A 24,042-nucleotide genomic window follows, 5' to 3' on the forward strand; every position below is an offset into this window, starting at 1 on the left:
ATATTTTGGTTAATGTTGAGCGAACCAAAGTCTCCAAAGTGGACTTAGATCCGAATTTCAGGATAAATTTGATTAGTCACAAAGCCGAATTCCCTCGTGTATCACGGTAACAAATCATTTTAACCTAAAATAGTGTAAAAAAAAAACTAAAAAATTATACTTAGACAGTATACCATACTGATCCATTTGCTCGCGATAGGCCAGCCGCCATCTTTCTTGAAAGTCTTGCACAAATTTTAATCTAAACAAATCTGTGCCTGCCTACCAGCGCCAAAGTGGTCTCAGTGAGGCAGGACCTACTTTAAACCTATCTGTGCCATTTGGCATCTACATTCAGGAGAGCATGACTGACTGAGACCACCTTGGCACTGGTAGGCGGGCACCGATGTGTTTCGATCAAAATTAGTGTTGAGCTAATCGAAGCTGATGAAGTGGATTTCTATCCGAAGTTCAGGAAAAGTTAAATTCTCCGTGAAGCCGAATTTCCTTGTGCTTTGTGGTAACAAATTAATTTTCCCTGAAATGCTGGTAAAAAAATAAATAAATCATACTTACCTTATCCATTTTAGTGATAAGAGACCACCGCAGTGATCTTGCTTAAAGATGGCTGACGTGATGATGTCATCAAGTGCTACAAGAGATTTTGTGCTGGATCTTCAAACAAAATGGCTGTGGTGGACTCTTTGTGATAAAATGGATGAGGTAAGTAAATTTTTTTTAAAACTGGAAAACACTAAAATGCTTTAATATTCTACTCAGATTCCATAATCAGCGATAAACGTGACATCTGTGGGGTTCAATGATGGGGGATAGCACCATCGCCCTTCCTTGTCATTGCATAGAAATACGGTTTGTAAAATTCCGCAAAGCAGCCAAATCAAATTCTAGAGAACTTCACTCATCTCTAATCAAAATATATTGGCTGAGAGTCTGAGATTTTATTGTATCAGAATGAGGACCATGAGTCCATATGTAAGGTTTGCCTCTATTGTGTTCTTTTCTGTGACTTTTTTATATAAGGACACAGCATTTTTTGCTTTACCAACTGAATATTTATATGAGATAACTTTTATACTGTATTAGTTTCCATAACTTCTATTACTCCTACATTTTTTGAAGGGACAGCTTAAAAAACAGCAATTCTGCAATTTTTTGGGGTTTGTTTTTATGTCGTGCACCGTGCTGTATTAGTGACAGAATTACTTTTTTCTGTTGGTCAGTTTGAAACAAAAGTAACAAACTTATATTGCTTTTTTTTTACATTTTTCTATATGCAAAATAATTTAAAAATTCTACTGCGCCTTTCAAAGACCTAATAACAATTTTTGTTTTTCTGTTGATAGAGCTGCATAAGGATTTGTTTTTGTACGACTTGCATTACTGCCATTCCGTGCTATATACCGTTTTTTATCATTTATAGAGCATTTTTGGATGGTGGAATTAACAGAAAACAGTATCTTGTTATTTTATTCAGATGGTTCACCACGTAGGAATAAAATGTGATAATTTTATTTTATAGTTTATTATGCATTAGCAACATCAATTATGTATAGTACCTTTCTTTCTTTTATCTTTAAAAAAATATATAGTTTTGGAACCAAAAAATATATATATTGTCATAGATAGTTTTTTCCACTTAGAGTCATTCATCCTCTAGATTAAATCTATAAAAAATAATGTCCTTTGCATAATAAAAGTCGTATAACCTGTTATACTGGATATAATATGGAGTATTTCATATATGTGATTTATAGATGGAGAGTCATGTGGATGCATCTCATCAGAATGTAAAATGCTCATTGTTTACACTGATTCGGATATGAAAAGGTCTCGGAGCATCCCAGGAACCTCTTACAGATGCTAAATAGGAGTGTGAACAATAGGTCTCTACCCTGCAAATACAATGTGTAAATGAAGGACCATCTCAGGATCCCAGAAAATGCTAAACTGGTTGATATGGAGGTGGTACTATTATTCTTCCATTGTATATGGTAATGAGGGAAGACAGATCTGATGATGAAATGTTTGATTGATTATGAAGGTGAACCTGGGCGTCTCCTGGGGGAAGAGGAGGAGCAGATAGCTATAGCCACCAAAGGGGTATAAAAGACCCAAGCATGGCTCGGAAAGCTAGAATTCAGCAAAGGAATTTACTTGGATCACTGACTTGCTTACGTGAAGACACTGACTGGAGATCAAGTCTTAAGTGTGTGGAGGGTCCATGTCTGGTAAGTATCTCTGAACTGACTGTAAATAGAAGGTATTATAAGATATTTCAATCTGTGTTGTGTTTGAGGAACAGTGGAACAGAAGTATTAACAGGTTTGTGCCTAGAATAATGCTGATAATGTGTCACGTTGTTTGGAGTACATTTCATCTACCAAAATGAGTGCAAAAAAATAATTATTTTGTGCCTTGCTCCAGTCAGTGTGTCATGTTGGCAGAATTGTCAAGACTCTTGACTTTTTTTCATGTTCTGGTTTTAGCCAATTCTTGTCTCAACTTATTAAAATTCTGCTTACAGATATTTGTTGCACATTATTCCAGCTCCAGTCTGCTATAAATGTAGCCATTTCTATCTTTACTTTGAAGTCTAGAGATGTTGGTTAACTTTATCAAATGTGTCACAAAATCCTCGGACCGCAAAACACTGAAAAAGCCATACGGTCGTGTGCAATGGGCCTAATGCTTTCCCAGCATCTGTATTAGATGTCCCTCTCCCTGCTCTGAACCAATAAGAGCTTTTGATCCTTTATGCAGGTTGTATTTAGTACAGTGAGGGGTGAGGTGTTATTATGGAGACATTTGGGAAAGCTGGAGTCTTGGGCAGAGAAATTGCAAGTGAAGTTTTATATGGAAATATAGAAGATTGTGAACTTGGTAGAAATGAAGTATTTCTACTATTATATTTTCACTAATAAGCTAATGGGTGAAGCTACCGAGTAAACATGACTTTAACAACTTATGACAGGCAGCTGCTTCCTATTCTGCATATGTTCCTTCCAACCCAAGCTCTGTATTGGATAGATACCAGTTTATCTAAATGGCTGCCATGTAAACGATATTTCTAGATGTCTGCTTTGCTTTTATGTCCCTCACCATACTTAGCTCTTCTCTATGGTCCTTAGAGACATATTCAGACATATAGGGGGAATAAAACATTTGCGGTGCGTTAAATGTCTCTTCACTGTTCACCATTCTAGGGGTCTCTCCATTCTAGGGGTTATTTTCCAAGTCTGTGTCTGAATCTGCACTTCTTGTCTATGTGCTCGTTAGTCTTGCTATTTAGTTCCTGAGTTCTGTCTATAAGAATTATTTAAATTATTAGCAGGCACACTTGCAATTGGAGTAACGTATTATTTATTAAACTGATTACATAAAATAAACCCACATATATAAAATATATAAATATATAGCAAGTTAATATTATATTGCGTACATAAAAGATCTAAAGCAGCACGAGAAATCAAATTAGCAGCATATAAAAGTAGAACTAGTTGTACTCCTCCAGTTTAATATCAGTATGAAAATTCAGATTAGCAGCATGAATCAATGAGTATAATTAGTTAACCAATATTAACCCGACAGAATAATGTCGAAAAAACAGACTCCCAAGGAGTCATAATAATCACCAAAAAATGAAACTGACTTTCGTATATATGAAAATCCAAAAAGACTTTATTGTAAATACATATAAACAGTACATACATGTATAATAAAAGGGGAAGCACAAGGCGGGACACACAGATGAGGAGCAGGACCCAAGGAGAGGCCGGGAGATCAGTGCACGAAAATAACAACAGGGAAAAAAGAATACTAGCTGAAAGAGCATACCTCAGAACCTCATAGCAGCAACGCCCCAAACAAAGTGCAAAGGAGGCGATTGTAGAGATTGAGGTTGAAATGAAAAGGACAAAATATAGACATACCCTGAATGGTGCAAAAATCTCTCGGCCGACTCCTGACCCAACGCCGTTTTGCTAGTAAACCTGGCTTCTTCCGGGGGAATCTTTGCACCATTCAGGGTATGTCTATATTTTGTCCTTTTCATTTCAACCTCAATCTCCACAATCGCCTCCTTTGCACTTTGTTTGGGGCGTTGCTGCTACTGGAGTATTTGGAGCATGCGTAATTATCACCATCTTTTTCACTATATCCACACCACTCTGCGGCACAGTGTCTGAGGAAGGCTTTACATAGCTGAAAACGTTTACACGTATTGCCGTATGTCCCTATGCTTCAATTTTGAAACAAAATAAAAGAAAAGCACAAAGAACATTACTTTTATCTGCTGTGATCTTTGTAGAAAAATATTACTTGGGGTGGGAACCCTATGCACAGCAGCAACTGACTGTTTGCGAAACAAATTTTTGATAAAAATTGTTTCTGTAAACTACAGAATCAGGGCAATAACTATTGAGTTTTTTGGCCTGTTAACCCTTGCTTTGTTAGTGGCAAAAAATTGATTGAAATGGAAAATCTGCTAAAAAAGTGAAATTCTGAAATTTCATCTCCATTTTCCATGAATTCTTGTGGAACACCTAAAGAGTTAACAAAGTTTGTAAAATTAGTTTTGAATACCTTGAGGGGTGTAGTTTCTAAAATGGGGTCATTTTTGGGTGTTTTCTATTATGTAAGTCTCACAAAGTGATTTCAGACCTGAACTGGTCCTTAAAAAGTGGGTTTTGGAAATTTTTAGAAAATGTCAAGATTTGCTTCTAAACTTCTAAGGCCCCTTTCACACGGGCGAGATTTCCGTGCGGGTGCAATGCGTGAGGTGAACGCATTGCACCAGCACTGAATCCGACCCATTCACTTCAATGGGGCTGTTCATATGAGCTTTGATTTTCACGCATCACTTGTGTGTTGCGTGAAAATCGCAGCATGCTCTATATTGTGCGTTTTTCACGCAACGCAGGCCCAATAGAAGTGAATGGGGCTGCTTGAAAATCGCTAGCATCCGCAAGCAAGTGCGGATGCAGTGCAATTTTCACACATGGTTGCTAGGTGACGATCGGGATTGGGACCCGATCTTTATTATTTTCCCTTATAACATTGTTATAAGGGAAAATAATAGCATTCTTAATACAGAATGCTAAGTAAATTAGAGAAGGAGGGTTTAAAAAAAAATTAAAAAATTATTAAACTCACCTCATCCACTTCTTCGCGCAGCCCGGCTCATCTTCTTTCTTATTCTTTGAGGACCTGGGAGGAGTGCAGTGACGTCACCAAAGGTCATTTTCCACCCAGATCCTCAAAGAAGAAGAAAGAAGACGAGTTGGGCAGCGCAAACAAGTGGATGAGGTGAGTTTAAATATTTTTTTTATTTTTTAACCCCTCCATCTCTAATTTACCTAGCATTCTGTATTAAGAATGCTATTATTTTCCCGAACTTCTGTGAAGAGTCTGGGTACCAAACATGCCGATTTTTCTCACACTCGTGCAAAACGCATTAAAACGCTTTGCACTTGCGGGGGAAAATTGTGCATTTTCCTGCAACGCACCCGCATGTTTTCCCGCAACACCAGTGTGAACCCAGCCTAAGCCTTCTAACGTCCCCAAAAAATAAAATGGCATTCACAAAATTCATTTCAATGGTTCCACAAAAAAAACGGAATGTACTCCGTATGCATTCCGTTTCCGTTTTTCCGTTGAAAGATAGAACATGTCCTTTATTGCCTGCAAATCACATTCCGTAGCTCAATTCAAATCATGGGTCCGCAAAAAAAGGAACACTATGGAAATGCATCTGTGTCTCTTCCGTATATGTTCCGTTTTTGCGGAACCATCTATTGAAAATTTTATGCCCAGCCCAATTTTTTCTATGTAATACTGTTTACTGTATATGTCATACGGAAAAACGGAACAGAAACTGAAACACAACAGAATCAAAAAAAGCGGAACTACGGATCCGTGAAAAACGGACCGCAAAACACTGAAAAAGCCATACGGTCGTGTGAAAGAGGCCTAATGCCTCTTTCACACGGGCGTCATGTTTTTTGGCCCGGATAAGATGCGGGTGCGATGCGGGAAAATGCACGATTTTTCAGCGCGAGTGCAAACATTGTAATGGGTTTTGCACGCACATGAGAAAAATAGGCAAGGTTTGGTACCCAGACCCGAACCCGGACTTCTTCACAGAAGTTCGGGTTTGGGTTAGGTGTCTGTCACCGCCAGATCTCTGAGAAGTTCTGTCAGACGTTCTTCAGTACCTCTTGCAAGATGTTCTTTTGTTTTGGTTTGTTTTGTCATCTCTCCTCCCTCTCCCAGCTGTCATCTATTAGCAGTGATCGCCTCCCTTTATATGCCCTACCATACTGCTTCACTTTGCGGTTTATACCACTTCCTGGATCGTGCTCACTGCTAGTTGCTGCAACTGCTGGTTCCTCAGATAAGTCTATTCCTTTATTTGTGTTTTCCTGTTGGCTTGATTCTAGGTGACCCTCACTCCCTCCGTATTGAGTGCAGGGAGCCGGTGGTCGTGTCCCCTCACTACTATAGGGTTTTCAGGTGTTACTCAGTCTAGGTACGGGGGCATATGGGCTCACCCATATGTTCCTTAGTTTGGGATCAAGTCAGTTGGATCTTTTTTTGTGACTTCTTGTTTTCTGCAACACCATCCGTGACAGTGTCGTGTAGATTTTATTATTTTCCCTTATAACATGGTTATAAGGTAAAATAATAGCATTCTTAATGCAATTGCGGATGCAGTGCGATTTTCACGCACGGTTGCTAGGAGACGACCGGGAAGGGAAAATAATAGCATTCTTAATACAGAATGCATAGTACAATAGGGCTGGAGGGGTTAATAAAAAATTATAATAATTTAACTCACCTTATCCACTTGTTCGCACAGCCCAGATTCTCTTCTGTCTTCATCTTTGCTGTGCAGTAGGAATAGGACCTTTGATGACGTCACTGCGCTCATCACATGGATCATGTGACGGACCATGTAATGAGTGCAGTGACGTCACCACAGGTCCTTTTCCTGTGTACAGCAAAGATGAAGACAGAAGAGAAGCCGAGCTGTGCGAACAAGTGGATTAAGGTGAGTTAAATGCAATAAGCCCCTTGAAAGTGACTTTTTTTGTTATTCCCCTACGGTATTCATCTTGGGGAAATTTTGACATTTTAATTTTATTTATTTTTTAAAAATTTTATGTGCATTTGTATATTTTATGCAGAAAAATAAACCCGGCTATACAAAATATAGCTAAAGCAAATACCTAGATTTTTTTAAATAAACAAATGTGTATATGTGTGTATATTTTACATATGCAAATTCCACTACACTATTGCTAAAACTAATAAATATAATAAATATATATTTTTTATTTAATTTTTTATGAACGAAAAAGGGGCAGGATGTTTGTATAGGTGTGTATGTATCCTAATTACTATTGCTAATACTAGCAACTATCGCTATATCTTTTAAATAATTTTATTAGTTTTTTTAATTATTTACTTATTTTTATTTTTATTATTATTATTTATTATTAAAGCGCCATTCATTCCATAGCGCTGTACATATGATAAGCGGTGCACATACATAATACAGACAATTGCACTAATCATAAACAAGACAAGTTACAAACTGGTACAGAAGGAGAGAGGGCCCTGCCCGTGAGGGCTTACAATCTACATGGTATGGGAGAAGGACACAGTAGGTGTGGGTTAAGTTAGTTATGGCGGTATAGAGGCAGCAGGGTCACTGGTTGTAGGCTTGTCTGAAGAGGTGGGTTTTCTGGTTTCTTTTGAAGGATTCCAATGTAGGTGAGAGTCTGATATGTTGGGGTAGCGAGTTCCAGAGTATGGGGGATGCAAAGGAGAAATCTTGGAGTCGATTGTGGGAAGAGGCGATAAGAGGAGAGGAGAGAAGGAGGTCTTGTGAGGATCGGAGAGTGCGTGTGGGGATGTATCGGGAAAGTAGCTCAGAGATGTAGGGAGGGGACAGGTTATGGACGGCCTTGTATTTATTTGTTAGTACTTTGAAGTGAATTCGCTGGGCAATAGGGAGCCAGTGAAGAGATTGGTAGAGGGGAGAGGCAGAGGAGTAATAGGGTGAGAGGTGGATTAGTCGGGCAGCAAAGTTGAGGATAGATTGGAGGGGTGCGAGAGTGCTAGATGAAAGGCCACAGAGGAGAATGTTGCAGTAGTCTAGGCGGGAGGTAATGAGGGCATGTACAAGAATTTTCGCAGATTCAAAGTTAAGGAAAGCACGGACGCGGGAGATGTTTTTGCGTTGGAGGCGTCAGGTGGTGGAAAGGGCTTGGATTTGCGGTCGGAAGGAAAGTGCAGAATCCAAGGTCACTCCAAGGCAGCGGACTTTGTTGACCGGGGAGAGTGTGCAGCCATTGATCATGATAGATAGGTCTGTTGGGGGGGTTGAACAAGATGGGGGAAAGATTATGAATTCTGTCTTATCCATGTTAAGTTTTAGAAAGTGAGAGGTGAAGAAGGATGATATAGAAGATAGACATTGTGGGATTCTTGATAGTAAGGTGGTGATGTCTGGACCAGAGAGGTAGATTTGTGTGTCGTCAGCGTAGGAGTGATACTGAAAGCCATGGGACTCTATGAGCTGTCCCAGGCCAAAAGTGTAGATATAGAAGAGCAGGGGTCCTAGGTCTGTCATAGGCCTTGCAGGACACCAACAGAGAGGGAATGAGACGAGGAGGTGGTGCGAGAGTGGGAGACACTAAACGTCCGGTCTGTGAGGTATGATGTGATCCAGAAGATTTATTTATTTAATTGTATATACATTTTTTTAAAGTGAATTAATCCCTTTCTGCCACAGTCAAGGCAGGAAGATGTTAAGGCCTTGTTCACACGGGCGAGTTTTCCGCGCGGGTGCAATGCGTTAGGTGAATGCATTGCACCCACACTGAATCCGGACCCATTGATTTTCTATGGGGCTGTGCACATGAGTGGTGATTTTCACGCATCACTTGTGCGTTGCGTGAAAATCGCAGCATGCTCTATATAGAGCGTTTTTCACGCAGAGTGCTAAAAGCATGTATTAGGCCTCTTTCACACAAACTTTTTTATTTTCCGTTTACAGGAATTTTTTTTGCGTTCCGTATACGGTGCGTATACGATCCGTATACGGAAGCATTCATTTCAATGGTTCCCGCAAAAAAACCGAATGTACTATGTATGCATCCATTTCCGTATTTCCGTTTTTCCAATCCGCTGAAAGAGAGGAACATTTCCTTTTATTGCCCGCAAATCACGTTCCGTGGCTTCATTCAAGTCAATGGGAAACGAAACACATACGGAAATGCATCTGTATGTCTTCCGTATCCGTTCCGTTTTTGCAGAACCATCTATTTAAAATTTTATGACCAGCCCAATTTGTAATTATTGTATACTGTATATGCCATACGGAAAAACAGAACGGATAAACAGAACAGAAGCGGAAACACAACGGAAACAAAAAACGGAACAACGGATCCGTGAAAAATGGACCGCAAAAGACTGAAAAAGCCATACGGTTGTGTGAAAGAGGCCTTATAAGCACACCGCTCCCGCTGGCCACGGCACATCTTCCTGTGACCAAAGCTGTCTAATGACAGTGCGTTAACAGTGATCTGCGGCGGCACGGGCCGCCGGCAGATCGCGATGTAGCCCGATGCTTTTATACGTCTAGTTACAGATAAAAGCCTACCGTTTTGACGTATAAAGTCATGCGGCGGTAGGAAAGTGGATAAAGTATCACTCAACATAAATAAGACACAAAGTGTTCTAATCTATAATGTTTGACCTACCTTTTACTCCTTGTCTGAAAGAGGGACTTCCATTAAATGTCGGAAAATTTGACAAAATGTTATATGTGGCCATATTTTTATGCCACAAAACTGGCGTAGAAAATGTCACAAATGTTCTCATATTGTTTGTAAAATTTTAAGATGTTTTCTCTGGTAAGAAATAACTTTGATAACTAGAAGAGGAAGACTCCAGTTCCTATGCACTGAAGACTCCTAACTGGCACATTGTACCAACAGCTAAATGCGCTAAATAAAATCTGGTAACAACCTTTCTTTAATCAGCGTTTTTACCTATTTTTAAAATAATGAGTAGTGTTTCTAATTTAGATATATTGTACTGATATAAAAATGTTGACTTCATGCTACTGAATAGTTCTTACACCTTGCACATAATGTGATTTAACATCTCATGTTATAAATGCGATTGCTCTTTTCTAGGTGAAGACTGGGTGAGAGGCTTCCATAGACGTCTAATTTTACCTCCCTCTTAGAAAAAAGGAGAAGATAATCAATAACAGATTGTCACTAGTAAAACTAGACATAAACTGGCTGAAATGTCTGCACGTTCTCAATGTGGGAAACATTTTGAAAATAAATCGTACCTTTATATGCAGAAGAGAATTCATAAGGATGAAAGGTCATTTCCATGTTCAGAATGTGAGAAAACTTTTATTACAAAAGTAGAACTTGTTGAACATCAGAGAATTCACTCAGGAGAGAAGCCATTTCCATGTCCAAAATGTGGAAGAGTTTTAAGCTTAAGAAACATATTGTGATACAATCTGGAAACTCACATAGGAGGGAAGCAAAATTGCTGTTCAAAATGTGGAAAACAATTTGACTAAAAAATCAACTCTTGTTCAACATCTCAGAATCCACGCAGGAGAGAAGCCATTTTCATGTGCAGAATGTGGAAATGTTTTTATGTAAAATCACATCTTGATCACATCAGAAAACTCACAGAGGTGAGAAGCCATATTCATGTCCTGAATGTGGAAAATGTTTTTATGTGAAATCACATCTTGATCAACATCAGAGAACTCACACAGGAGAGAAGCAATATTCATGTCCTGAATGTGGAAAATGTTTTAATCAGAAATCACATATTGATAAGCATCAGATAACTCACACAGGAGAGAAACCATTTTCATGTACTGAATGTGGAAAATGTTTTTATTATAAATCAAATCTTATTCAACATCAGAGAATTCACACAGGAGAAAAGCCATATTCATGTCCTGAATGTGATAAGTGTTTTATTGAGAAATCAAATCTTGTTCAACATCTCAGAATACACACAGGAGAGAAGCCATTTTCATGTGCAGAATGTGGGAAGTGTTTTAGTCACAAATCACTTCTTAATGTACATCTAAGAACTCACACAGGAGAGAAACCATTTTTATGTCCTGAATGTGGGAAACAGTTTACTATGAAATCACATATTAATATACATCTGAGAACTCACACAGGAGACAAGCCATATTCATGTCCTGAATGTGATAAGTGTTTTACTATGAAATCAAATCTTAATAGACATCAGAGAATTCACACAGGAGAGAAGCCATATTCATGTCCTGAATGTGATAAATGTTTTACTAGGAAATCAATTCTTATTAAACATCAGAAAACTCACACAGGAGAGAAGCCATATTTATGTCCTAAATGTGGAAAATGTTTTTATGTGAAATCACATCTTGATCGACATCAGAAAACTCACACAGGAGAGAAGCCATATTTATGTCCTGAATGTGGAAAATGTTTTTTATGTTAAATCATATCTTGATCGGCATCAGAGAACTCACACAGGAGAGAAGCAATATTCATGTCTTGAATGTGGAAAATGTTTTTATCAGAAATCACATCTTGATAAACATCAGAGAACTCACACAGGAGAGAAACCATTTTCATGCCCTGAATGTGAGAAGTGTTTTACTGAGAAATCAAGTCTTGTTAAACATCTGAGAATTCACACAGGAGAGAAGCCATATTCATGTTCTGAATGTGAAAAGTGTTTTACTGAGAAGTCAAGTCTTGTTAAACATCTCAGAATTCACACAGGAGAGAAGCCATATTTCATGTCCTGAATGTGATAAGTGTTTTACTGAGAAATCACATCTTGCTAAACATCAGAGAAGTCACACAGGATAGAAAACTTATTCATATCCTGAATGTGAGAGGTGTTTTACTGAGAAATCTAGTCTTACTAGACATCAGAGTATTCACAAAGTACAGTAGAGTAGCAAGTTTCATGTCCCGAATGTGAGAAATGTTTTAACCAGAAATGAAGTCTTGTGAAACATGAGAGAAATCACACAGGAGACTGATAAATAGAATGTGGGAAATGTTTTAGGCTATTGATACACAACGACATTTGTCGCACCCATGTCGCGCAACAATTTTTATAATGATAGTCTATGGTGTTGCACTGCGAACATGCAACATGGATTCCAGGTAATCTTCCATAAATAATAATTTATTTTTAAATTCCTTCACCTTGTCTAATTGTATCTTATTTTCTTATTCGGCCTGTTCCAGCATTTCTGGTAAGGAAAACAACAGCTATTCTATTATAGCTTTAGCGAAAGCAGAAATATCTAAAGTAGGGTGTAAATTGGTTTCTTTCGCCTCCATCTCCAGAGTGTCCAACACACAGGGCACATGATGAGAAGATCTCTTACTTCTGGTCTATTTCATAGACTCTCGCTGATGTTTTACTGGTTTAACTGTAACAAAAATACTAGTGTAAACATGTAATTAAAACTGCAGTTCACAAAAATTACACTAAAAATATATCGGTGAACCGACCATTAAGGTAGTTTCATCCACATTGTTTTTATCTAATTATTCATTTTCTAAAGCATGTTGTTGGTGTTTTGAAATTTCATGGCAAAAAATTACTTTTACCAATAACTTTTGCTACAAGATAATAAAAAAGGAGAACGTATACTACATTTTTGCGATGCTTTCCTAATTGTCACTGTGAGTTCATGGTATTGTTTCCAGAATGTACAGATGTGTCCACACTTAACTACTCACTTATCTCAACATACAGTACAGACCAAAAGTTTGGACACACCTTCTCATTCAAAGAGCTTTCTTAATTTTCATGACTATGAAAATTGTAGATTCACACTGAAGGCATCAAAACTATTAATTAACACATGTGGAATTATATACATAACAAACAAGTGTGAAACAACTGAAAATATGTCATATTCTAGATTCTTCAAAGTAGCCACCTTTTGCTTTGATTACTGCTTTGCACACTCTTGGTATTCTCTTGATGAGCTTCAAGAGGTGGTCCCCTGAAATGGTTTTCACTTCACAGGTGTGCCCTGTCAGGTTTAAATAAGTGGATTTCTTGCCTTATAAATGGGGTTGGGACCATCAGTGGCGTTGAGGAGAAGTCAGGTGGATACACAGCTGATAGTCCTACTGAATAGACTGTTAGAATTTGTATTATGGCAAGGAAAAAAGCAGCTAAGTAAAGAAAAATGAGTGGCTATCATTACTTTAAGAAATGAAGGTCAATCAGTCAGCCGAAAAAATTGGGAAAAATGTTGAAAGTAAGGGCTATTTGACCATAAAGGAGAGTGATGGGGTGCTGTGCCAGATGACCTGGCCTCCCACAGTCACCGGACCTGAACCCAATCGAGATGGTTTGGGGTGAGCTGGACCGCAGAGTGAAGGCAAAAGGGCCAACAAGTGCTAAGCATCTCTGGGAACTCCTTCAAGACTGTTGGAAGACCATTTCAGGGGACTACCTCTTGAAGCTCATCAAAAGAATGCCGAGAGTGTGCAAAGCAGTAATCAAAGCAAAAGGTGGCTACTTTGAAGAACCTAGAATATGACATATTTTCAGTTGTTTCACACTTGTTTGTTATGTATATAATTCCACATGTGTTAATTCATAGTTTTGATGCCTTCATAGTCATGAAAATAAAGAAAACTCTTTGAATGAGAAGGTGTGTCCAAACTTTTGGTCTGTACTGTATTATGATATGTTTGTCACAAAATGTCTTCCTCAACCAATTCCAGAATTGCAACTAAATTAGTTGAATTGCAATACAGCTGCTCAGACAGCAGGGAGCGCATTGTGTCACTAGCTAACAGTGTATACCTGAATATTGGATCAAGATATTGTCAAGTTTTATGAATTTACAACTGTAAAACTATGGTAGGCTTACATCACATTTTTGGTCTTATGTTTAATGTATCAAAAAATTACATATGTTAAATACAGTGGATATAGAAAGTCTACACACCCCTGTCAAAATGTCAGGTTTCTGTGCTGTAAAAAAATGAGACAAAGATAAATAATTTCAGAACTTTTTCCACCTTTAATGTGACTTAGAAACTGTACAACTCAATTGAAAAAAAAAGCTGAAATCTTTTAGGTGGAGGGAAGAAAACAAAAAACCTAAAATAATGTAGTTGCATAGGTGTGCACACCCTCTTATAACTGGGGATGTAGCTGTGTTCAGAATTAAGCAATCACATTCAAAATCATGTTAAATAGGAGTCAGCATACACTTGCCATCATTTAAAGTGCCTCTGATTAACCCCAAATAAAGTTCAGCTGCTCTAGTTGGTCTTACCTGAAATTTTCTTAGTTGCATCCCACAGCAAAAGCCATGGTCCACAGAGAGTTTCCAAAGCATCAGAGGGATCTCATAGTTAAAAGGTATCAGTCAGGATAAGGGTATTAAAGAATTTCTAAGACATTAGATATACCATGGAACACAGTGAAGACAGTCATCATCAAGTGGAGAAAATATGGCACAACAGTGACATTACCAAGAACGGGACATCCCTCCAAAATAGATGAAAAGACAAGAAGAAAACTGGTCTGGGAGGCTACTAAGAGGCCTACAGCAACAATAAAGGAGCTGCAGGAATATCTGACAAGTACTGGCTGTGTGGTACATGTGACAACAATCTCCCGTATTCTTCATATGTCTGCGCTATGGGGTAGATTGGCAAGACGAAAGCCTTTTCTTACAAAGAAAACATCCAAGCCAGGTTACATTTTGCAAAAACACATCTGAAGTCTCTTTCAGGCTTCTGCTAGAAAGCTGAACATAAAGAGGAACTTCATCTGTCAGCATGACAACGACCCAAAGCATACATCCAAATCAACAAAGGAATGGCTTCACCAGAAGAAGATTAAAGTTTTGGAATGGCGCAGCCAGAGCCCATATCCGAATCCGATTGAAAATCTGTGGGGTGATCTGAAGAGGGCTGTGCACAGGAGATGCCCTCACAATCTGACAGATGTGGAGTGTTTTTGCAAAGAAGAGTAAGAGAATGTGCCATGCTGATACTCATACCCAAAAAGATTGAGTGCTGTAATAAAATCAAAAGGTGCTTCAACAAAGTATTAGTTTAAGGGTGTGTACACTTATGCAACCATATTATTTTATTTTTATATTTTTCTTCCCTCTACATAAAAGATTTCAGTTTGTTTGTCAATTGAGTTGTACAGTATATAGGTTACATTAAAGGTGAAAAAAGTTCTAAAATAATTTATCTTTGTCTAATTTTTTTTTACATCACAGAAACCTGACATTTTGACAGGGGTGTGTAGACTTTTTATATCCACTGTATAAGGTGTGGAGTTTCGCTCTGGTAGATAGGGTAATTGGGCACAGTATAGAGGCAAAATCCAAGTTCTTATCTCAAAACATCAGTGTTTATTCACACTTGAGGCAATTGCACAAAACAGCACGTAATTTTGCAGTCTTGGTGGTAATTTACACACAATGGAAAGTTCATATAACAAAAGTCACCTTGCTGGCAGTTCTGCCTCCAGTAGTCCACAGCAGGCTTTAGGGGGCCTGTTTCCCTAGCGTGCAGCTCTCCACCCTCCAGCACAGTACAAAGCCTCAGATCACCAAAAACAGAGATATCTATGCTGAGCCCAGCTGCCTATTTAAGGAAAGCCAGGTGCTGCCAAAACCCAGAATGGCACTTAAACTGCGGTCTGGTATTTGACCTCACCTGGCTGGAAACCAGCCAAGCCGCACATGCTGGGAGGTAAATAACTGCCTTTCTAGACAAAACTTCTCATTGTGTCACATACCCCCCCCTTTGTTCAACCCTGAGGTGGACAAACACCACACAATGTACCCAGGACAGGGCATCTGTGTTTGCCTGCAACCGGCCTGCTCTGTTTTCTGGTGACCTGGGCATTTCTGTCTTTGGTTTGGCTTATCCACTTGAGAGATTTGTGGTCGGTCACCAAGCGGAACTTTCTCCCCAACAAATAGTAGCGGAGAGACTCGAGTGCCCACTTAATAGCCAGGCACTTTCTCTCCACTATACTGTACCTAGTTTCCGCTGGGGTGAGCTTGCGGCTTAGGAAGACAATGGGATGCTCCTCCTCATTGACTTCATAAGACAGTACAGCACGAGGCCTACTTCAGAGGCATCCGTTTGTACCACAAACTCCCTCTTGAAGACGGGCGTCACCAAAACCGATGACCCCCACAGGGCCGACTTTAAAGCGGCAAAAGCCTCTTCTGCCCGATTATCCCAGCAATCCATCACTGATTTTTGTATCTTCAAGAGTCCTGTAAAGGGCCCGGCTAGAGTAGCGAAGTGGGGAACAAACCTCATGTAATAGCCCACCATTCCCAGGAATGACTTTATTTGCCTAGTGGTGACAGATCAGGGCCAATTCCGTATCACCTTTTTTTTGTTCACTTGGGGTTTGAAGACTCCATGCCCAATGACATACCCCAGGTACTTAGTCTCTTCTAACCCTATCGCACATTTTTTTGGGTTAGCGGTTAGGCCAGCTTTCCGAAGGGAGTCCACTACAGCCTGCACTTTGGGTAGGTGACTTTCCCAGTCGGTACTGTGGATGACAACATAGTCCAGGTAAGCCGAAGCGTACCGACAATGTGGACGAAGCACAATGTCCATTAGTCACTGAAAAGTGGCGGGGGCACCATGGAGTCCAAAGGGTAAGACCTTATATTGATACAGCTCTTCAGGCGTGATGAAGGCTGTTTTCTCTTTGGCAGCCTCCATTAAGGGCATCTGCCAGTACCCTTTCGTGAGGTCCAAAACAGAAAAATACCGGGCTTGTCATAACCTCTCGATGAGCTCATCCACCCAGGGCATCGAATTTGGAAACCTCATTAAGTTTTCAAAAGTCGTTACAAAACCACAACGTCCTGTCTGGCTTGGGTATCAATACTAGGACTGGCCCATTCACTTTTTGACTCCTCAATGACGTCTAGCTGCAACATTAGCTGCATCTCCTCCGATATGGCTTGTCGCCGAGCCTCGGGTACCCAGTATGGTTTAATCAGACTTTTGCCTGAGGCTCAGTGACAATGTCATGCTGGATTATGGAAGTGCGTCCAAGGAGGTCCGAGAACACATCTGTGTTCCGACTAATGAACTCCCTGGCCTCCTGAGTCTGCTTAGAGAAGAGGCTGTCAGCAATTTTTACTGTGGCAGCCGTCCTCTCTTGCATCAGATAGAGGGGCCGGTACCTCTTCTCCTAGAAAACCCGGCCGCAGGCTGTCTTCTGTACAGGTTTCTCTATCTTTCCACGGTTTGAGTAAATTCACATGGTAAACCTGCTCTGGCTTTCGCTGCCCTGGCTGGTGTACCTTGTAGTTTACATCTCCAATTTTCTCAAATACCTCGTAGGGGCCCTGCCACCTAGCTAGGAACTTACTGTCCACGGACAGCACCAGAACCAAAACCTGATCACTCGGGTTTAAGATCCGGGCCCGAGCCTACCGATTATAGACCTGACTCTGGGCTCGCTGAGCTGCCTCCATATGCTCCCTAACAAGAGGCAACACTGTCTCTATCCGATCTTGCATCTGGGTAACGTACTCAATGACACTTTTATGTGGAGTGGGTTGTTGTTCCCACGCCTCTTTGGCCACGTCCAAGAGACCGCGAGGGTATCTGCCATATAGCAGTTCGAAGGGCGAGAACTACTCGGGAAAACATCTCCATTAACTACTTAGCTATGAGTTTGGCCGAGGTATGTCGCAGTGGCACTGCCTCCGGGTACCGAGTGGCGTAGTCTAGAACAGTGTTTCCCAACCAGTGTGCCTCCAGCTGTTGCAAAACTACACCTCCCAGCATGCCCGCACAGCCAAAGGCTGTCCGGGCATGCTGGGAGTTGTAATTTTGCAACAGCTGGAGACACACTGGTTGGGAAACACTGGTCTAGAATGACTAAGATGTGTTGATGCAAAATACAAGTTGTTAGCTCAAAATGTCAGTGTTTATTCACATTTGAAGCAATTGCACAAAACAGCACGTAACTTTGCAGTCTTGGTGTTAATTCACACACAAATGAAAGTTAATATAGCATAAGTCACCTTGCTGGCCGTTCTGCCTCCAGTAGTCCGCAGCAGGCTTCTGGGGGCCTGTTTCAGCCCTCCAGCAAGGCACAAAACCTTAGATCCCCAAAAAAACAGAGACATCTCTGCTGAGCGAAGATGCATATTTAAGAACAGCCAGATGCTGTCAAAACCGGGGGAGGCACTTAAACTCTGGTCCGGTATTTGACCTCACCTGGCTGGAAACCAACCCAGCCGCACATGCTGGGAGGAAAATACCTGCCTTGCCAGACACAACTCCTCACTGTGTCACAAAGGACACAGCATTTTTTGTTTTACCAACTGAATATTTTGATAAGATAATTTATATACTGTATTAGTTTCCAAAATTATATTACGTTTACATTTTTGAAGGGACAGCTTAAAAAAACAGCAATTCTAGCTTTTTGGGGAGTTTGTTTTTATGGTGTGCACCGTGCTGTATTCGTGACATAATGACTTTTTTCAGTGGGTCAGTTTGAAACAAAAGTAACAAACTAATATTGCTTTTTTACATTTTTCTACATGCAAAATAATTTTAAAATGATTTTGCGCCTTTTAAAGACCTCATAACATTTTATGTTTTTCTGTCGATAGAGCTACATAAGGACTTGTTTTTGTAGGACTTCCATAAGACTGCATTCACACGTCCGTGGTGTGTTGCGGACCCGCAAATTGCGGATCCGCAACACACCAGCCCGTCACCCCCATAGAAATACCTTTTCTTGTCCGCAAGCTGCGGACAAGAATAGGACATGCTCTATCTTTTTGCGGAGTTGCGGACTTAAAGATCGGGGCCGCGCACCGCAAATGCGGATGCGGACAGCACACTGTGTGCTGTCCGCATCCATTCCGTCCCATAGAGAATGAATGGGTCTGCACCCGTTCCGCAAAATTGCGGAACGGATGCGGACCCATTTTGCGGACGTGTGAATGGAGCCTTACTGCCATTTTGGACTATATGCATTTTTTTTATAGAGCATTTTTGGATGGTGGAATAAAAAAAAACGGTATCTTGGTATTTTACTCAGATGGTTCACCATGTAGGATCAAAATGTGATCATTTTGTTCTATAGTTCATTAATAGTACCTTTCTTTTTTTATCACACAAAAAATATGGTTTTGAAACAGATTTTTTTAAAAATATTTTTCCCAATTTTTTTTAATAGATTTTTTTTTAAAATAGATCATAAAATTGTATTAATGATTGTCTAATATATAAGCCTGGCACTATTAATAACAACAAATGCCAATTTAAAGTTGTCATAAATAGTTTATTCTACTTAGAGTCATTTCTCCTCTAAGTGAAATCTATAAAAAATAATGTCCTTTGCATAAAGAAAGTCATACAACCTGTTATATAGGATATAATATGGAGTATGTCATATATGTAAATTATAGATACAGAGTCATGTGGTTGTATGTCTGGATGGAATGTATCTCATCAGGATGTAAAATGCTCATTGTTTACACTGATTCTCATATGAAAAGGTCTCGGAGTATCCCAGGAATCTCTTACAGATGCTAAATAGGAGCGTGAACAAGAGGTCTCTACCCTGCAAATACAATGTGTAAATGAAGGAGGCCAGGACATGCTAATCTGGTTGATAAGGAGGTCACACCAATATTCTTCCATTGTAAATTGTAATGAGGAAAGCCAGATCTGACTATGAAAGGTTTAATTGATTATGAAGGTGGGGCCAGGTGTTTCTTGGGGGAAGAGGAGGAACAGATAGTTATAGCCACCAAAGGGGTATAAAAGACCCAAGCATGGCCCAGAAAGCTGGAATTCACTAAGGTAATTTACTTGGATCAATGACTTGCTGAGGAGAAGACACTGACTGGAGATCAAGTCCTGAGTGTGTGGAAGGTCTATGTCTGGTAAGTATCACTGAACTGACTGCAAGTGGAAGGAATTATAAAATATTCTAATCTGTGCTGTGTATGAGGAACAGTGGTTCAGATTTATTAACAGGTTTGTTAACTTTTTCAAATGTGTCACAAAATCCTCTGTACTCTCTTCTTGTTAGCAGTTACAACCACTTTGGTTTCATTTGTTTCTACTGCACAAATTTCTTTGTTTTATACACATTTATAATATGTAAATCTAGGTTTAAATATAGCTTTTTGTGGCAAAAACATCATCTCCAAGTGTAATCTGAAGGTCTGTAGAACATATCACATGTAGGACACAAAAGGTAATTTTATTAATTAGGTGGCATTTTTTTCTTGATTCTTTTTAAAAACTCAGCATGCTAAAAAAAAATAATTCAGGTATTTTTAAATCTCTTTCACTTTATGGAACCAAAATATGCCATAAAAGTGCAAGCAGTAAGGTCTTTTCAGATCTAATTGGAATGTTTTCCCATTTCTTCAAATCTAAAAAAATCAACAATTTTAAAATACCAATGGATAGTCGGAGGATACTCAGATCTCTAAAGAGATTGTATTAAAGGCTTGTCACTTTTCAGCAGATAGAGGTTAATTGCTGGGTTGTGTTTTTGATATCTGTTCTGCTATTTTGTCCCTCTCCATACTTAGCTGTTCTCCATGGTGCGTATAGACATATTGAGACATATAGGGGGAATTTATCATTTGCAGTGTTTTAAGTCTTCTCACTGTTCGCCATTGTGTACTGTGTGAGCTTGTTGCAGGATTTTTGGGTTGTTTATATAGGACCATGTTTCAGTTTGGAGGTGCAAATCCACCTCCATTGTTTGTGTACTGGCCTCTATGAGGAAGGACACATTCTTTTTTATGCAACTTGTCAAATGATTCTTAAATAAAGGATTCACAATTTTTATGGAACTGTGAAATACCTTTGTTGGGGGGAAAATGCTCTATTTTGACGTGTGTCTCTCCATTCTATTTCCATAGGGGTTATTTTCACAGTCTGTGTCTGTATCTGCTTCTCTTGTCTATGTACTCGTTAGTCTTGCTATTTAATTCTGTCTATGTGATGTTCTGTCTTGCATTTATGTGTTCCTGCCTAGTATGTTTGGGTTTCAGTCATCATTGCTATGTCTGCTTGATATTTTTGGTACATTCTGGTTTCAAAAGTTACTGCCATGTGTGCATTGTTTGGACGGGTCTTCTCTATATGTGTGGGTCCTTAAAGAGGTTGTCCGGGTTCAAAGCTGAACCGGGACATACCCAGAATTTCACCCAGGCAGCCCCCCTGACAGAAGCATCAGAGCATTTTATGCTCCGATGCTCTCCTTTGCCCTGTGCTGAATTGCGGTGAAATACCCTGCTCTCCTTAGGGCTGCCAGCTGGAGGTTTCTGCCCAGCAGTGAGCCCGGTGATGTCACCGGCACTTATTGGCGGGCTTTAGCGCTGCCTTAGCCTGTAAAGCCTATAAAAGATTTTACAATGTTCCTCATATTGTTTGTACAATTTTAGGATGTTTTCTCTGGTAAGAAAATCACCTTGATAACTAGAAGAGAAAGACTCCAGTCTCTATGCACTTGGAGACTTCTAACTGCATATTACCAACAGTTTAATGTGCTAAAAAAATTGGTAACAACCTTCCTTTAATTTGTGATTTGACCTATTTTTTAAATGAAGACTGGTGTTTCTAACTTTGATAGATTTTACTTATATAAAAACGTCTGACTTCATGGTATTTAAATATTTCTTAAACCTTTAAAGTTTATATGATTTAAAATGAAAAGAAAACACCTTATCTTACAAAAACGATTGTTTTTCTTCCAGGTGAAGATTGGATGAAATGCTTCCATAGAAGTCTAATTTTACCCTTTTATGAAGTAGAAGATAATCAAGCAAAGATTGTCAGTAGTAAAACTAGACATAAACTGGATGAAATGTCTGCGAGTTCTCAATGTGGGAAAATTTTTGAGAATAAATTGCACCTTTATATACACAAGGAAATTCACAAGGATAAAAGGCCATTTCCATGTTTAGAATGTGAGAACAATTTTAATACAAAAGCACATCTCGTTGAACATCAGAGAATTCACACAGGAGAGAAGCCGTTTCCATGTCCAGAATGTGGGAAGAGTTTTAAGCGTAAGAATCATATTGTGGTACATCTGAAAACTCATACAGGAGAGAAGCCAAATTGCTGTTCAAAATGTGGAAAAAAGTTTGCTCAAAAATCACATCTTGTTCAACATCTCAGAATCCACACAGGAGAGAAGCCATTTTCCTGTGCAGAATGTGGGAAGTGTTTTAGTCACAAATCATATCTTGATATACATCTGAGAACTCACACAGGAGAGAAGCCATACTCATGTCTTGAATGCGGAAAATGTTTTAATCAGAAACCACATCGTGATAAACATCAGAAAACTCACACAGGGGAGAAGCCATATTCATGTCCTGAATGTGGGAAATGTTTTAATCAAAAACCACATCTTGATACACATCAGAGAACTCACACAGGAGAGAAGCCATATTCATGTCCTGAATGTGAGAAGTGTTTTACTGAGAAAGCAATTCTTATTAAACATCAAAAAATTCACACAGGAGAGAAGCCATTTTCATGCCCTGAATGTGGGAAATGTTTTAATCAAAAACCACATCTTGATAAACATCAGAGAACTCACACAGGGGAGAAGCCATATTCATGTCCTGAATGTGAGAGACGTTTTAATCAGAAATCGCATCTTGACACACATCAGAGAACTCACACAGGAGAGAAGCCATATTTATGCTCTGAATGTAAAAAGTGTTTTACTGAGAAATCAAGTCTTGCTAGACATCAGAGAATGCACGTAGGAGAGAAGCCATTTTCCTGTCCTGAATGTGAAAAATGTTTTAGTTTGAAATCATATCTTAATAAACATCTGAGAATTCACACATGAAAAGGCCATATTAATGAACAGAATGTGGGAGGTGTTTTGATCGTAAAACAAATCTTGTGAATCATGTAAGAATTCCTAAGGGAGAATCAATTTGTGTCGAATGTCTAAAACCAAGGTACCAATCGGTACTGCAGCCATCTTTGTATTCCTGCTTTAAAATAGTTTTCAAGTTAAAAAATCGAATGCTGAAGTTATTCACCGAAAACTCACACTGGGGAGAAGCCATATTCATGTCCTGAATGTGGGAAATGTTTTAATCAAAAACCACATCTGTCTAAAACCAAGGTACCAATCGGTACTGCAGCCATCTTTGTATTCCTGCTTTAAAATAGTTTTCAAGTAAAAAAATCGAATGCTGAAGTTATTCACCGAAAACTCACACAGGGGAGAAGCCATATTCATGTCCTGAATGTGGGAAATGCTTTAATAAAAAAACACATCTTGAAACACATCAGAGAACTCACGAGACATTGTTGATAACTTATTTCAACTCATCTGAGCTTATACATTTGAATACTGTATGGAGACGAATCTCCTGACTGTATTCAAACGAAGTTTTGAACAAAGTGATTTTGGATCTAGGCTCCAAAAGTCACTTTGCTCTTCCCTATTAATAGCTTATGTTTAAGTTCCTTCACTTTGCCTAATTGTATCATATTTTGTTCTACACCATGTTCTTCTTGTCATTTCTTTTCCACCACTTCTGTCTAGGAAGGCAAGAACTATTTTATTATAGCTATAGTCAAAATGGAAATGTCTAAAAGAGAGATTATATTCGTCTCTCTTGCCTCCATCTCCAGCATGTCTACACATCGAGGCAACATAACCGGAAGATGGTCTAGTTCTGGTCTATTTCCCATAGATGTTCAGCTTTAACAGCAAAAAAAAAATTACTAGTTCAAAAACATTATAACTGCAAAAATGCACAAAAATGGCATTACAAATCGATCTGTGAACCAACCCTTAGGGTCCATTCACACGTCCGTATGTGTTTTGTGGATCCGCAAATTGCGGATCCGCAAAACACGGACACCGGCAATGTGCGTTCCGTATTTTGCGGACCGCATATCGCAGGCACTCTCATAGAAAATTCCT

At 39.3% G+C, this 24,042-nt stretch overlaps 1 protein-coding gene across 1 annotated transcript in view; it reads left to right on the forward strand.

The window, feature by feature from the left end:
• Window positions 1–2,117: 2,117 nt before the first annotated feature.
• The window catches only part of LOC120993594 (gastrula zinc finger protein XlCGF71.1-like), a 72,527-nt gene continuing 50,602 nt past the window's right edge, over window positions 2,118–24,042 (forward strand). The window contains exons 1-2 of the mRNA XM_040422069.1: window positions 2,118–2,228; window positions 10,720–11,347. Coding sequence (XP_040278003.1) covers window positions 2,118–2,228; window positions 10,720–11,347 — 739 coding nt within the window. The remainder of the gene's footprint in view (window positions 2,229–10,719; window positions 11,348–24,042) is intronic.

The sequence above is a fragment of the Bufo bufo genome, chromosome 3 (assembly GCF_905171765.1).
Source record: "Bufo bufo chromosome 3, aBufBuf1.1, whole genome shotgun sequence".
NCBI classification, from domain to species: domain Eukaryota; kingdom Metazoa; phylum Chordata; class Amphibia; order Anura; family Bufonidae; genus Bufo; species Bufo bufo.